This window comes from Lachnellula hyalina (assembly GCF_007821495.1).
Source record: "Lachnellula hyalina strain CBS 185.66 chromosome Unknown contig00050, whole genome shotgun sequence".
In the NCBI taxonomy this organism is placed as follows: domain Eukaryota; kingdom Fungi; phylum Ascomycota; class Leotiomycetes; order Helotiales; family Lachnaceae; genus Lachnellula; species Lachnellula hyalina.
The window spans coordinates 23649-37194 of record NW_022157164.1 but is presented as its reverse complement, the minus strand read 5'-3'; the positions used below and the strand labels follow the sequence as shown (position 1 = coordinate 37194).

The following is a 13546-nucleotide window of genomic DNA, read 5'->3' as shown; positions in this document are numbered from 1 at the left end:
GCATGTCCCTCGTCGGCGTCGTTGGCTAAGCCGCGAGGCGGTCTTGTCAATTTTGTTATTCTTTCAACTTCATTGTGAAGTCTATGAGAACCCTTTCTCGTCAATTCATATTCTAATCTATATATTTGAGTTCTACCCGAGCCGGTTGTACCAGCCCCCAGAAGTGACTACAAGCAAGTAAAATGATCGATAGCAATACAAGGAGTAGAAGAAGCTCTGAACTTCGGCAATTCATATATGCGTAAACCCACCCTATGTGCTACTGGATCCTTCGTATCTATATGGCAACAGATCCTCTACGTATGCGGAATAACTATCGGAATAAGGGACCAAAACTCGATTGTCTATTCCGAAGAGAGAAGGGCACTCGTTTGATACAGTGGGGTGCAAATAAGTAGTTTGTACCTATGGGTAGTAGGTACAAACTATTTGCACCCCACTATACACCGATTGGTTGTGCAGCGAGCGCTAAACTATATATAGCAACCTCGGCTTCTATATTCAACTAACCGTGGCCGTGGAGTCCCACCTTCGTCAGAATCACTGGAATACATAAACCTCAATCTGTGCAGATGATACTGAATCCTTCTCGTAAGCCTGCCAAGAAGATTGCTTGACATTCATGCTTTGCTTGCATTTCCTCCGCCTTCACATGGAACTGGACTCCCTTTGATAACCCCGCATTTTCCCGAACAAGTATGCCATCTCCAGTCTTTGAGATAAAGGAGCATATCTTAGAATGCCAGCATATTCGGGAATATGCTAGAGCTACGTCAAAGTCTCAAGAAGAAGTATTGCACCTCGCAATCAAACAGTATGTTCCTGTGGACAATCCAAACCCCCAACCGGGTGATATCACGATCATCGGGGCTCACGCAAATGGCTTTCCAAAGGTAACTCCTTTGAAATTAGCTATTACACTTTAACTAATGCCCTCAGGAATTATATGAGCCGCTATGGGAAGATTTACATGCCCGCTCCAAAGCCAACGGGTTTCGGATACGAAGCATCTGGATAGCCGATGTAGCTCAGCAAGGAGTCAGCGGGGTCTTAAACGAGGAGCTTCTTGGAAACGATCGTAAGTGCTGGCAGTCCAGAAGTTGAAGCTTTCCAGTCTTGCTGACTATTCATAGCATCATGGATGGACCATGGCCGAGATCTTCTGCACATGATCAACACGTTTCGGTCCCAGATGCCCATGCCAATCGTAGGCATGGGACATTCATTCGGAGCCGCCATACTCTGCAACGTCGCGTTTATGCATCCCCGTTTACTATCCACCGTCGTTCTTATGGATCCAACCATTGTGACACATGCCTCAGCGCCCAGCGGACCGAGCCTTGTCCAATCCTCCACATTCCGCCGTGATCTCTGGCCCTCCCGCGCTGAAGCTATCGCCGCATTTGCAAAGTCAAAGTTCTACCAATCTTGGGACCGGAGAGTGTTCGAGCGATGGTGTCAAGTCGGAATCAGAGATACTCCTACTAGAGTCTACCCCGATGAATACGGAAACGCAACTTTGAGTACGACGAAGCATCAAGAATGCTTTACCTTTATGAGGCCAAGTTGGGATGGCATAAGTCCAGATGGCTCGATCATTCTGCGGAGAGATATGGTTCCAGATATAAATATGGAACAGCCAAAAAGATACCCTCTGTATCGTCCCGAACCGCTAGCCGTCCTGCGACGGCTGGGTGAATTGAGGCCAAGCGTATTGTATATCTTTGGAGAGACGAGCCCCATGTCTCCCCCTGACTTGATTCACGAAAGGATGGAGATCACTGGCAACGCACCAGGAGGCAGTGGTGGTGTGAAAGAAGGGAGAGTGAAGGGGGTTACACTTCAGGGGTATGGACACTTGGTTGCAATGGAAGCGAGCGAACTGTGTGCGGATGCAGCAGCAGCTTGGCTTGGGCAGGAAGTGAAAAGATTTGAGGCTGAAAGGAAGGCATATGAGGAGTGGACAAAGAAGAGCTTGCCTGAGAAGCAAACTATGTCAGAGGAATGGAAGAAGCGCGTAGGAGGACCTTTGAAACAGCCCCCAAAGAGTAGGATATAAAGGGTTCATAGTATTCAAATAGAACTTCATAGCTACCCAAATAAAGTGGACAATCTCAAGCTTTTAAACAATGGAATTCAATACTCCGTAGTTGGTAAAAATATCAAAGCGGCTACACCAGACAGTACTTCCAACTCAACACAACCCACAACAACACCGCTAAAACTTCGGCGCCAAAACATAAAATCCATAGACTTAACATATCAATTTAACACAAAATTTGTCGTCAAACACAAAAGGCGCCCACTTGGCTAAGTGGGTCAGGGCAAATTGTGTTGGGCAAGTAGGAATTGTAAAACCCCTTTAATGCAGGCTTGCTAGGGGTTCTCCTGTGGTCAACTACGGTTGATCTCAAGGTTTTGAACTTTTTGTTATTCGATTTCTTTTTTAAAGAATGGAGGGTGGGATCAATCAAGTGTTTCGAGACCTTGGGCGATTTTCTTTTTTGCCGAATCGTATGAGGGGGTACGAAACGAGAGGCATTCACTTCCACATTGATTTTTTTGCTACACTTTTTTGCATGTTATGTACAATGATTGGTTAAGTGAGTCTTGAGACTATATGAAGTACATCTCGAAGGTATTCAACATTTTGCCTAGGATCATTGACAACTCCCAGCGCAAACATCAACTATACGACGCATCCATTAACAAGAACAAACCAAGCATCATTAAGGCGACATCTTTGCTGCAAGGTTTCATCGGCTTGTGTGTAATCCAACATAAGGTAAGGTACATATTATTGTCCTCTGGTCGTATGACTTATGACACCAAAGCATGATTGACAGCAACTACACAGCTAATTCAATACGGCTTATGCTAGAGCTCTGACAACAGCGGCGAAGGGGGGAAACTCCGTCCTTCACCACAAGCATTTAAAGCAAGGACAGAAGAATCTTAGTTGGTGCTTGAGCAGCACAATATGGATTATCTTGTGATCTGCCTTGCAGAAACACCAGCTCTTATAACAATAAGAAGAAGGTAGAGCAGTAGTGTCTGAATGAAAGCTTCAAAAGTAAATAGTAAAACCAAAACTCTGGCACTATCAAACCACCAATTGCATCTGTGAAATGTCCCTTCATTCGCTGTCATATACTTCCCATTCCACCAGCCTTAGCAAGATTTCCAACCTTAAACTCCAACCCTCCCAAAGCAGAACCTCAAGCATTCTTCTCCCCTTGAATAGTAGCAACAACCTTCCTCGAATGCTTACTAGCCCTAAACTCCAGATACCATATGCCTTGCCACGTCCCCGTCGCCAAGCGCCCATCTTTAATCGGGATCGTGACACTCGCTCCAATCAGCGCGCTCTTGATATGTGCCTATAGATCATTAATTAGCTACCATCCAGACACCCTCCCCGCACCTCGAAAACACTTGAAACTAGAGGATAGCTAGAAGACAGGTATACAAACAGGCATATCATCCAGTCCCTCTGCACTATGTCTATACAAACTCCCCTTCCTATCCTCCGGCGCAATTCTATCCAGCGCATCACTCATATCCGCACGAACATCCTCATCCCAGTTCTCATTCAAGCTCAGCGCGCAACTCGTATGCTGCACGAACAAGTTCAGCAGGCCGACTTTGTATTGTTTTAGCTCGGGCAGTTCTCTCTCGATGGTGTCGGTTATGAGGTAGCTGCCGCGGGATTTGGGGGGGAGGGACACGGTTTTCTGGAACCAGGACATGGTTCCTGGTGGGGAGAGGATTGGGTGCGGGATGTAGGTGGATGGTGTGAGGACGGAGAGGGGAACGGACCAGAAGGCGTGGAAGGCGGTGGGGAAGAAACAGCAAACGAGGAGGACGAGTAGGGCGATTGTGGTTGTGAGGGAGGCTGTCGTGGATGTTGTAGTTGGAGATGGCATTTATTTGTCGTTGTTGAGGGGGGGTTGCTGGTGGGGTACAGTATGAATTATACGTCATACCTTTTGGGACGGCTACGGCCTACAAATGACATGCGAGACGCTAGCTAAGCCCCTTTTATATAAATACATGGATTAATACAAGCTCAACACATGCTTAATTGCACTCTCACCTACCTCATATTCAGTAGGTTGAGAATTGCAGTTCATTTTGTCATAGAGGCAGTGGTGTCACGCTTATGAAGTTTGCAAGTCGGAGGTCTGTACTATTGACATAGGTAGATCAATCAGGCGCACCTGAACATGTTCTGATTCTACTCATCTATCCATCTATCGTATAATCATAACCAACTATCTACTCATCATAACTCTTCCTCGGGGGGACCCAAATCAGTAAACCTTCTTTATCAATCCGCAATCCCTCCGTCGGCGCAATCTTCAACACCTTCTGAAAATACCTATCCCTAATCACGCATTGAATCGGCCCTATCCAATCACCTCTTATACTCGGCAGCAGCCTGAACTTCATCGTCCTTCTACTTAAGGGCACAAGCTGCAGGGTTGATTGCTTGATACCGGAAAATGCGAATTTCTCGCTGGGTTCCATGGTCAGGCCGAAGCTGAGGAAGTGGTTCGATGGATTCTCAATCGTAACGTCGAAGTGTATCATCGAGGGAGTATTCGCAGAGTAGGAGACGGCAGCGAGGACGCGGGGTTCGCTGCTTGATACTAGCAGGCGGGTACCCCGAGTGTGGATATGTTCAAAGGGGAGCCTTCTGCGTCACGCCGCCATTTTATTGCTAGAGAGATGTCGAGAGTTGCAGTTCCACGATCATCGAGGGAGAGCTTTTGGGTACAGACATCGAAGAGAGCTTCCTCCAGGCTCTTGGGAGTAACTTTGAGGCCGTCTTCGGGGATTGCCATGAGCTTTTTAGTAGTGCAGGTAATTCCACCGTTCACGCCTAATACTTCGACGCCCATGTCCTCGATTATCAAGTCGTCTGTAGCAAAGGAAGCGTAGCGGGCTGTCAGACACCATTTTTGTGCTAATCCATGTGCCTGGATTTCTTGCTCATTGGCCTCATCCTGCACCACCTCTTGATGGGTGAAAAAACTTGGCCAGGGATCGGGATGTATTCGAGGAGAGAAGTCATAGTTGGCTTCAAAGGGACTTATTATTTCCAACTGCATGACCAAAGCGCGGGATACGGACGTTTCAATGTCGGAAACCAGGTTATATGAAGCTTTCAAGGCCAACTCGTAGATAGCCGGTAGATCAACTGGAGGAATGATAATCTCTACGGTTGTCGCATCTGAGCTTGCAATTCTGCCAAGTGGAGTTCCCGTCAACTCGTTCCCCTTCTCACTCTCCTCAGATTCAACTTCAGAGGGAAGTTTCAGCGTGGGTAGTGGTGCTCCCTCACCGAGCAAGCGAACCTCAAGATTCGCGATAGAGTCGTCGTCCTCTTCATTGAGCACATTTAGCCTCAAAGTAATATGTTCGTTTGTGTAGTATTGCTTTTGAAGCCCGACAAATCGAAGCTCCATCTTGGGAGGCTTAGGGAGGATTAACACTGATGAAGCATTAGGCCGAGCAATTCGCTTCTTCACTGTGCGCTCGCCCCACCATATATCTGGAGCAGGCGTGCTTTCAAAAGTATGGACATAGTCTAAGTCGAACTGTTCTGATGTGATGGTAAAGGTAGCAGAAACAGCTTTGACCTCTCCAGCTTCTCTCAAAAAACTATTACATTCGAAAACTTTCGTCTGACCTGGTCGTAACGTAAGATCCGAATTGCCGATTTGGGTTGGTCTTCCATCTCGTGCCTCATCAACTAAAGTTACTTTGCTGTATAGCATAGCGCGAGGCTTTCCAGCTTCATCTCGATCGCTGGGAATATGCTGCAAGACGAGAGGTTTCATAGTGCCCTCAAATTCGAGTTTTATTTCGGATATTCTCACTGGAGCCGATGCCTGAATGGCTGACGAAGTGATTGCTAATTGTGAAGGGCAGCCTTCTCCAACTTTGCCCTCCGCATGCTCGAATGTGAAGGCCGCGGAAAGGAAAGAGTGAACTTCGCGATCATGCAGTACAACCACTGGCTTGCTTTTCACAGCATCGAGACCTTCTAGCGACCTAGAAAGATTGTAAACCCATTTGGGATGGTAAGTGAAGCCTGGAAAAGTCAGTATTGGATCTATGTTTCTATTCAGTATTACTTGCTTCTGTTCATCAATTCCCAGTCCACCGCAACTACAGATACACCATCACCTGCGTGCGCTGCGGCATTCCTGAAAGCCCATGAAATCTCTTCAACGGCATTCCACCAGCCTTCTTTTCGATATGACATATTCTGCCACAGAGGGCGGAGTATTATTAGTGCATCATCCCAAGCCTCTGTTTTCATGCTTTCCTTTCCAGATATCAATTGTAGCTCTTGTATGAGACGGTACTGACCCCGTTGCTCGAATTCGGCAATGGCTTTCGACAAGCTGTCTATAATAAGAGCTGAGTGGTTGACACCCTCACGACCGGGTAATGGATTCTCTTCGTGGGGATCTGGGCACAGATACGTATCGTATGTGTATGCCTTGCTTGCAGTTTTTGAAGCTGGAGAGAACCCGGGAGGTGATCGATCTTCTTCAGGTATTGCCATGGCCAAATTGCGACGTCCAATAAGGTGCTTTGAAGCCATATAGTACCAGTATCCTGGATGGTGAAGGAGCTCCCACGGTTGAATTCGTTCTCCTATTGCAATTGCCTTCTCTGTTGGTAGGTATAGGGTAGTGTTGGACGAGTTGAACTCAGGTATAGAAACTTTCGTGATCATCTCAGCCATCAGAGTGGCCCATCGAGCTTCCCATGCCTCCCATCCGTATGTAGAAGATCCCTTACCTCGCCTATCAACAAAGTCACGGATTCGCTCCCGATGCAATTGCCATCTGCGGACGGCAGCTGTCCAGTTGCCATTCCATAGTAGACACCTCAAGATACGGAAGGCAAAAGCATCAGCTAGCAGTCGTGCCTCGTTCCATCGAGGACTCCAGCTTGCGATAGCTTCTGAGACATCTGGGCCGAGCAATCCTTCATAACCACTTTCGTAAGAACGTACGGCAGCATCCATCTCCTGCCGAAACTCGGCAAATACCCCGAGCTTGAAGTCATAGCGAACATTCCACCCCTGGCTAGATAAAGTCTGAGATGTCCCTGAAGTTGGAGGAGCGGTAGGTGGAGGTATAATGCCTCTATTGCGTTTCCTCCTTGAGTGCTTACTTAAGTCTCGATAATATTCGACGGATAGTGGGTATACTGTTGAAAGGATAGTTTCCACGAATGCTTGGAGTTCCACCCCGGAGGACTGAGGGGGCAAGAAGAATAAAGAGGTCTTGGAGTCAAGTCCTGTATATTTACGAATATTGGCAAGGCGTTCTTCAACATCGGAAGATTGGACAATAGACTTTTCGCTCAGAAGCCCAACTATAAGACGACTTTTATAACCAGACCCACTCAATGCATTCTTAATGTTGCTTATGTCCGTCTTTAATTGATTGTCATGTTTTGTCGTTAAGTTTGGATCAGAGCTGAAGGCATAGAAACAGAGATATGCGCTTGGGACATGCTCTTGGTGTTTCTCAACCCATAACGAGTCAAGCAAGCCGTCAGGGAAGAGCGGGGATCCTGGACTGAGAGGTGATAACGTGGAGTGTACAATCGATCTTGAAATTGGACTGAGTGGTAGAGATGATTCAGGAAGAGAAGCGCTGCGAGTTGGTAGGCAATAGTCCTATTCAAGGTTCAGTGACTGATACTGTAGTGGGAGGATTGGACTACTAAGCTACCCTTCCCACGACCTTCACCCTGAATTTGTTTCTCCCAATATGCTCCCGCCCATTCCATGACAGATCCGAAGCATCACTTCGCTTGAAATGCCGCAACAACCTTTCCGCATCTTCAGTATCTACTGGGGGTATCTCGGAGGTTATTCGTGTCCCAGATTTCGAGGCTGACGTTTCCTGCACAGAGCCGAGTCCAGAGACGATCAGAAGAGGGAGGTTATGGGCAATATAGGCAGGCGGATACCCGTCCATGGCGATATTCCGCCAAAGACTCCATAAGCAGAAAGTGTAGGTCCCACGTTTGCTTGACTTGGAATGCTCAGGTCAGGGATCTGAAGGAGGTAATGTAGGTATTGTATTTGATATGGCTCGTTAGGTGGAAGAGGGGCGAAGCACAGTCGATTTTACAGCTTATGTACGGGAAGATAGACAATGGTAGAAGGCGGTCAAATGGCACATTAAGAGGTTTGAGATGAAGTTGTTGTCTGTACTTGTACTCCATCAATACTGCTAAATATGAATGTCTCTCCCGTACTTCGGTACCCCTGTAGCGCGTCATTCTGCGACCGGCAAATACCGCGCTACGACAGCCTTGCCCAAGCTGCCTATGCCTAGCAACTCTTTACAATTGTTAATGATTTCACCAGCGCACACAAATCACTTGTAGCTGCATTATTATTCTCTTTTCCTACCCACCAGCTTTGGGCCCGCGTTACTCAATTTCACAATTTCCATTCTTTGCTACAGCCGAAACACTATCGCAGTGCCCCTTCTCTCGAATTCCAACCATCCACAAGGACCCCTCAACTCGCGGACAGTTGCATGCGATCGCCAACTTACCCCAACCCAACCTTCGAGCTGCTTCAAGAGGCCCTTATCGAGCGGTCACGTACTACAGATCACCTACGAGGGTTCTGCCTTGTCTAAGTTGTCATCATGGCCGCTCAAGCAGCGCAGATCGCGAATACCATCGTTGGCATGAAGAGGGCCGCGAAAAGAAAAGCTTACGGCAAGAAGTTCTCCCTCTTTCAACAAAATATCGCATGCTAATGGTACGTTATGGCACAGATGAGGAGTCCGATAGTTCGATTGAGCACCTTACGGATCGAGGGAATAAATTGAGGAAGAAGTCAAGATTTGTTCACGAAGGGCAATTAGCTCCGCCAAACGGTCCGCAAGCATATAAAAAGGTGCGCCAATTATGTCCAGGGAGAGCATGGCATTGTGAATTTAAACTGATAGGATACCTAGAAAATTGAACACGCCGGCTACTCTCGAGATATCATAAGTCGAAATCCTCCACTCATTGATGAAGACGGGTACGAGGTCGATAGCGATGACGACGACGAGAGGGCACATAATGCAATGGCAGCGGCTGCTGAGAATAACCCATATTCTGAAGTCAAGATTGAGAGTAAGATTATACATTTAATCATCTAAAAACATCACTGACAACAAGTTCCCAGCGATTTTCAAGCCACTTACATCTCCCTCCGACTTACCCAATCATCCCACCTTATCAAAGCCCTTTACCTCGAGAGTTCTCACAGACCTCACGCAAAATATTGGGGATATGGTACAAAAGGAGAAGGCGACTCTTTGGAAGATGAAGCAGCTCTTGACGAGACTGAGCGGCGATAGCACTTGGATACCCTGCGAGAGCGTGGAGACAGCTGATGATTTCTCCCTATTTTTTGATGACCGGGAGAAGCAGCAAGCAATAATGCTTAGGAAAGCTGTCTCGAAAGATGCGGACCAGGCTTCTACTGGGACGTTGATATCAGACGATATCGAGCAACGGGCCGGACTTTTGACTGCAGACGCCCATTCTCTAAATGCTGGGATGGAAGCTGTGAAACAGCTCACTGAAGCTGCAGTCGAGGAAGAAAATGCCATCATGACACCTGTGGATGGTCCCGTAGACAATGGACATAATGGCAAACAGGCAGCAAATGGTTTCGCCGAGGCTTCTAAAGCAACAGATGCCACAGGAGACAGTCCCAGGGAGAATGGAATCGGGATGTCAATAAACGGGAAGGCCCCGGAAGTCGTGGCAGAAGGGACATCGCAAGAAAACGAGGCTGTGGATGACTCGACACATGACTCAGAACATCCCAATGACGACGTGGAGATGGATGGAGAAGGAGGAGCGGATGATGCAGAGGATCTCCCAGTTCCTCGCCGGATGAGAACGCGAGCTCAGGCTCAAGCAGCATCTGATAATACCGCGTCCATTAGAACCAGATCGATGACGCCGGAGTCCAACCATGAGCCATCCATACACCCCTATTTCTTAGCATCGGAATCATCTCGAGCGGATCGAGATGTGGGATTACCCCCACACGAAGCAGAGGAGACTAGGAGGCTGCTACAGCTGTACATACAGAAGCAGGATGAAGTCTGTCGCGGTCTGCAAAAATTATATGAGGGCCTATTACACGCGGAGGTCGCCCGGAAGTCAGTGCTGAAATGGTGCAAAGCTGAAGGACATGTTGGTGCGAATCGAGACATGTCGGATGGAGAAGATTGGTACGACAAGGATGAATGGTGTCTGACCGAGGATCTCAAGAAGGGCCAGGATGAAGAAGAAGAGGACGCCGCGACCACTGCGAAGAAGACCAGGACACGGCGGCAGTAGGACAGCCCAGCCGAGAATGCGCGTCGGAGAGCGAGAATGAAGCCGGCAGGTTTTGACAAAGAGACCGCGGCTGCAAAGAAGCTTCACTGCTGGGGTCACTTTTATGGCAAACCAACATAGCCCCATGATCTGAGCCGCTAATGTATACTCACTACCGAAGTTGGCTATGCATGAGGGATGGGGGCATCGAAAAGTAATTTGGGTGTTGAGACACGCATTGTATAAAATAAAGCATAGCGAGGAATAGACTCGAAGAATAACAAATACTTACCTTACTCAGACATTCATCTGAAAATCGCTCGCTTGCAACTTCCCCGCAGTGAAAAGGGAGATCGCCATCGCCTCTTCCAATTATACCTAGGTAGGTACTTCTTGAGTGAACTTGTGAAGATGGCTTTTGGACTGGAAATTCACAGTTCATCTACCAGAGGGGCATCCTTGATATTGCATCATTACAAATTATACGAATGCTGTACCTAACTGCACTCTAAACTTGAAAAAAGGTGTGGTGGTGAGGCTTCTGTACTGTACTTGAGCTGCGTGCTGACCTCGCTTCTCAACGTCATGGCTGCAGAGGAGCTTGTGATTCGCCGAATTTCTTCACTCTATTTGCCTAGAACTAGAAGCAGAAGAACAACAACAACCTTTCTCACAAATCTTCTTCACAACTTTCCTCTCGCCAAATCCTCAATTTCAGTTTGCAATCATGACAAGCTTTCTGGGAAATAATACCCCTCTGGTTGACTTCGACCAGAAGTCTCTTGCAAGTACGTATATGCAAATATATTCTGCGATTCAAAACAGCTATTAACCCCTCACAGTCGCGGCAGCATCAATTGCATTCAACCCCATATTTTGGAAGTACGTCCCAATATACCCCCCATCCCTCATTTTCACAATAGCTAACGTCCTGCAGCACCGTAGCCCGACAAGGTACATACATGCCCATCTCCTCCCACCTTACTAACGAGCACCTCTAATGAGCGCAGAATACCACAACAAAGTCCTCACCAAGCTCGCGGGCGGCAACTCACGATATGCCTGCTACGGCCTTGCAATAACCATCTTCTCCCTCGGCATATTCCGCGACTTTCTCTACGAGCGCGCGCTCCGTTCGCAGCCAACCCACCCAGCCCTCCAAACACCCGTCGCAACCTACATTGCGTACGCCCTCCTCGCCGCTGGCAACACGCTCGTTATATCATCCATGTGGGCATTGGGCATCACGGGTACTTACCTGGGTGATTATTTCGGCATCTTGATGGATGATATGGTTACCGGTTTTCCGTTTAATGTCTGTAGTGCGCCCATGTACTATGGCAGCACGATGAGCTTTTTGGGCACGGCGTTGCTGTTTGGGAAGCCGGCTGGTGTGTTGTTGACGCTTGAGGTGCTGGCTGTTTATTTGGTGGCTTTGAGGTTTGAGGATCCGTTTACAGGGGAGATTTATGCGAAGAGAGCGAGGGTACAGGCGAAGGGGGGGTTGCGTAAGAAGGAGTTGTAGATGGGGACTGGTGGGGAGGTGAGAGGATGGAACGGGATGAAAGGAGATGAAAAGAGATGATGACTGGAGGTGAGTTGATGTTGTGTCGCGTTCCTGTGAGAGAAGATACATGCATAGTGAAAAGGTGATACCAAGGCGGGTTCAACATCGAATGGCCTTTGCATAGATATCAACTACTATGCATTGTGGGCGTCAGGGTTGTAAAATGGGGGTAAAAGTTCGACTATCAAAAACATTGCATTAATTCCCAAAAGCACCAACGATAGTTTGAATTGCATAGTCTTAATCTCCCTCATGGGTGAACTCTAGTCAAACTCATACTACCAAAGTAATCCTCGGTTCTAAGCTCACAGAGATTTAATTCATCTGAAACATCGATTCTAGCTGACCACAAGCTATACAATCTTATCACACTTCTGGGTATACATCTCTTAAAGATATAAATTAGCACTCAACCATCCAAACAGAACAAGAAACTTACGTCCTCCTCAGCAAAGGCATCTGACTCTTGATCTTCTCCCTATACTCCAAATCAATATCCACAACGCCAATATCCGCTTCCTTGCCCTCCCCAGTCATGACAAGCAACACTTTGCCCCAAGGATCAACGACCATCGAGTGTCCATAACTAGTCCGCTTCTCGTTGTGCGCGCCGACTTGCGCGGCAGCAATCGCATACGCTTGGGTCTCGATCGCTCTTGAACGGAGTAGTATCTCCCAGTGCGCCTTCCCAGTGGGCACCGTGAACGCGGATGGGTATGTGATGATTTGTGCATTTTGACGTTTGAGCGCTATAGAGGTCTCTGGGAAACGGAGCTACAGCATTTTCTTCTCAATATCGCATGTTGCCTTGTAACTAAGAATCATAGAGTTGAAACGGAAGAACTCACATCGAAACAAATCATCAACCCCACCCTCCCGACAACTGTCTCCACTGGCCTCACAATATCCTTCCCGCCCTCAACACTATTGCTCTCCTTCAGCGCCCCATAATCAAATAGATGCAACTTATCATAATAGCTCTCAATCTCTCCTCTCTCGTTGATCCAGCAGCTGCGGTTGAAGAGCTTGTTGTTGGAGGCCGGCACGTGGATGCCAACGTTTATGGCTAGGTTGTTTTCGAGGGCTGACTTTTGCAGGCCCAGGACAAAGGGGGAGCTGGACATGGGGAGGGCGAGGGATAGGGATTCCGCGGGCGAGGAGGCGATGTAGTCTGTTGCTTCTGGGAGGAAGAGTGCCTGTGGAAGGGCCGTGAGATGAGATGGGAGGGAACGACTTATTTATCTCCGGGTGAGGATAGGGGGAAAGGCATTTTGGATTGATAGAAATATATATACGGGATGAACGGCTTACTTTTGCACCTGCTTCGACAGCTTTCTTTACTAGAGTTTGACAGAGAGCTAGGTTGTGGCTCATAGATGCTGTCGAGCAGAGCTGCCCTATTGCCTGTGAAAGGAGAACTTCAGTACTGAATACCAATAGAGAAATTATGAAAGCTCACTGCAATTGCCATGACTATGACTTTCAAAGTAAACAATTTAATCACAGAAATGGTGGAACTATAACTGCTTTATAGCTCTCAGAATAAAGCTCGGTATCTCAAGAATTCAGGTGATAGTGCAATGCGGTTAATTCAGCTTCGGG

At 47.6% G+C, this 13546-nt stretch overlaps 6 protein-coding genes across 6 annotated transcripts; 3 read left to right on the top strand and 3 right to left on the bottom strand.

Moving 5' to 3' along the window:
- Positions 1 to 698: 698 nt before the first annotated feature.
- mpaH (Abhydrolase domain-containing protein mpaH) lies at positions 699 to 2059 on the top strand (the record flags this gene model as incomplete). Its single annotated transcript, XM_031147924.1, has 3 exons — positions 699 to 893; positions 940 to 1078; positions 1134 to 2059. 3 exons carry the CDS (start codon positions 699 to 701, stop codon positions 2057 to 2059), a joined length of 1260 nt encoding a protein of 419 aa, XP_031006146.1.
- Positions 2060 to 3218: 1159 nt separating this feature from the next.
- Positions 3219 to 3926, bottom strand: LHYA1_G002949 (UPF0047 protein; the record flags this gene model as incomplete). The annotated part of the gene is made up of 2 exons (XM_031147923.1): positions 3219 to 3380; positions 3474 to 3926. The coding sequence occupies 2 exons, from the start codon at positions 3924 to 3926 to the stop codon at positions 3219 to 3221; spliced, it is 615 nt and encodes a 204-aa protein (XP_031006119.1).
- A 352-nt stretch (positions 3927 to 4278) lies between these two features.
- On the bottom strand, positions 4279 to 8012 carry TRAPPC11 (Trafficking protein particle complex subunit; the record flags this gene model as incomplete). The annotated part of the gene is given in 4 exon segments (XM_031147922.1): positions 4279 to 4642; positions 4654 to 6060; positions 6144 to 7708; positions 7764 to 8012. 4 exon segments carry the CDS (start codon positions 8010 to 8012, stop codon positions 4279 to 4281), a joined length of 3585 nt encoding a protein of 1194 aa, XP_031006120.1.
- Positions 8013 to 8524: 512 nt separating this feature from the next.
- On the top strand, positions 8525 to 10398 carry rtx2 (Transcriptional regulatory protein; the record flags this gene model as incomplete). Its single annotated transcript, XM_031147921.1, has 3 exons — positions 8525 to 8950; positions 9012 to 9174; positions 9227 to 10398. Coding segments are annotated over 3 exons (1761 nt in total), but the record flags the coding sequence as incomplete, so codon positions are not given.
- Positions 10399 to 11104: 706 nt separating this feature from the next.
- On the top strand, positions 11105 to 11902 carry chol-2 (Phosphatidyl-N-methylethanolamine N-methyltransferase; the record flags this gene model as incomplete). The annotated part of the gene is made up of 4 exons (XM_031147920.1): positions 11105 to 11165; positions 11220 to 11259; positions 11315 to 11331; positions 11388 to 11902. The coding sequence occupies 4 exons, from the start codon at positions 11105 to 11107 to the stop codon at positions 11900 to 11902; spliced, it is 633 nt and encodes a 210-aa protein (XP_031006131.1).
- Positions 11903 to 12310: 408 nt separating this feature from the next.
- On the bottom strand, positions 12311 to 13369 carry nit2_1 (putative hydrolase; the record flags this gene model as incomplete). The annotated part of the gene is made up of 4 exons (XM_031147919.1): positions 12311 to 12332; positions 12384 to 12718; positions 12793 to 13140; positions 13256 to 13369. Coding segments are annotated over 4 exons (819 nt in total), but the record flags the coding sequence as incomplete, so codon positions are not given.
- Between the last annotated feature and the right edge of the window lie 177 nt (positions 13370 to 13546).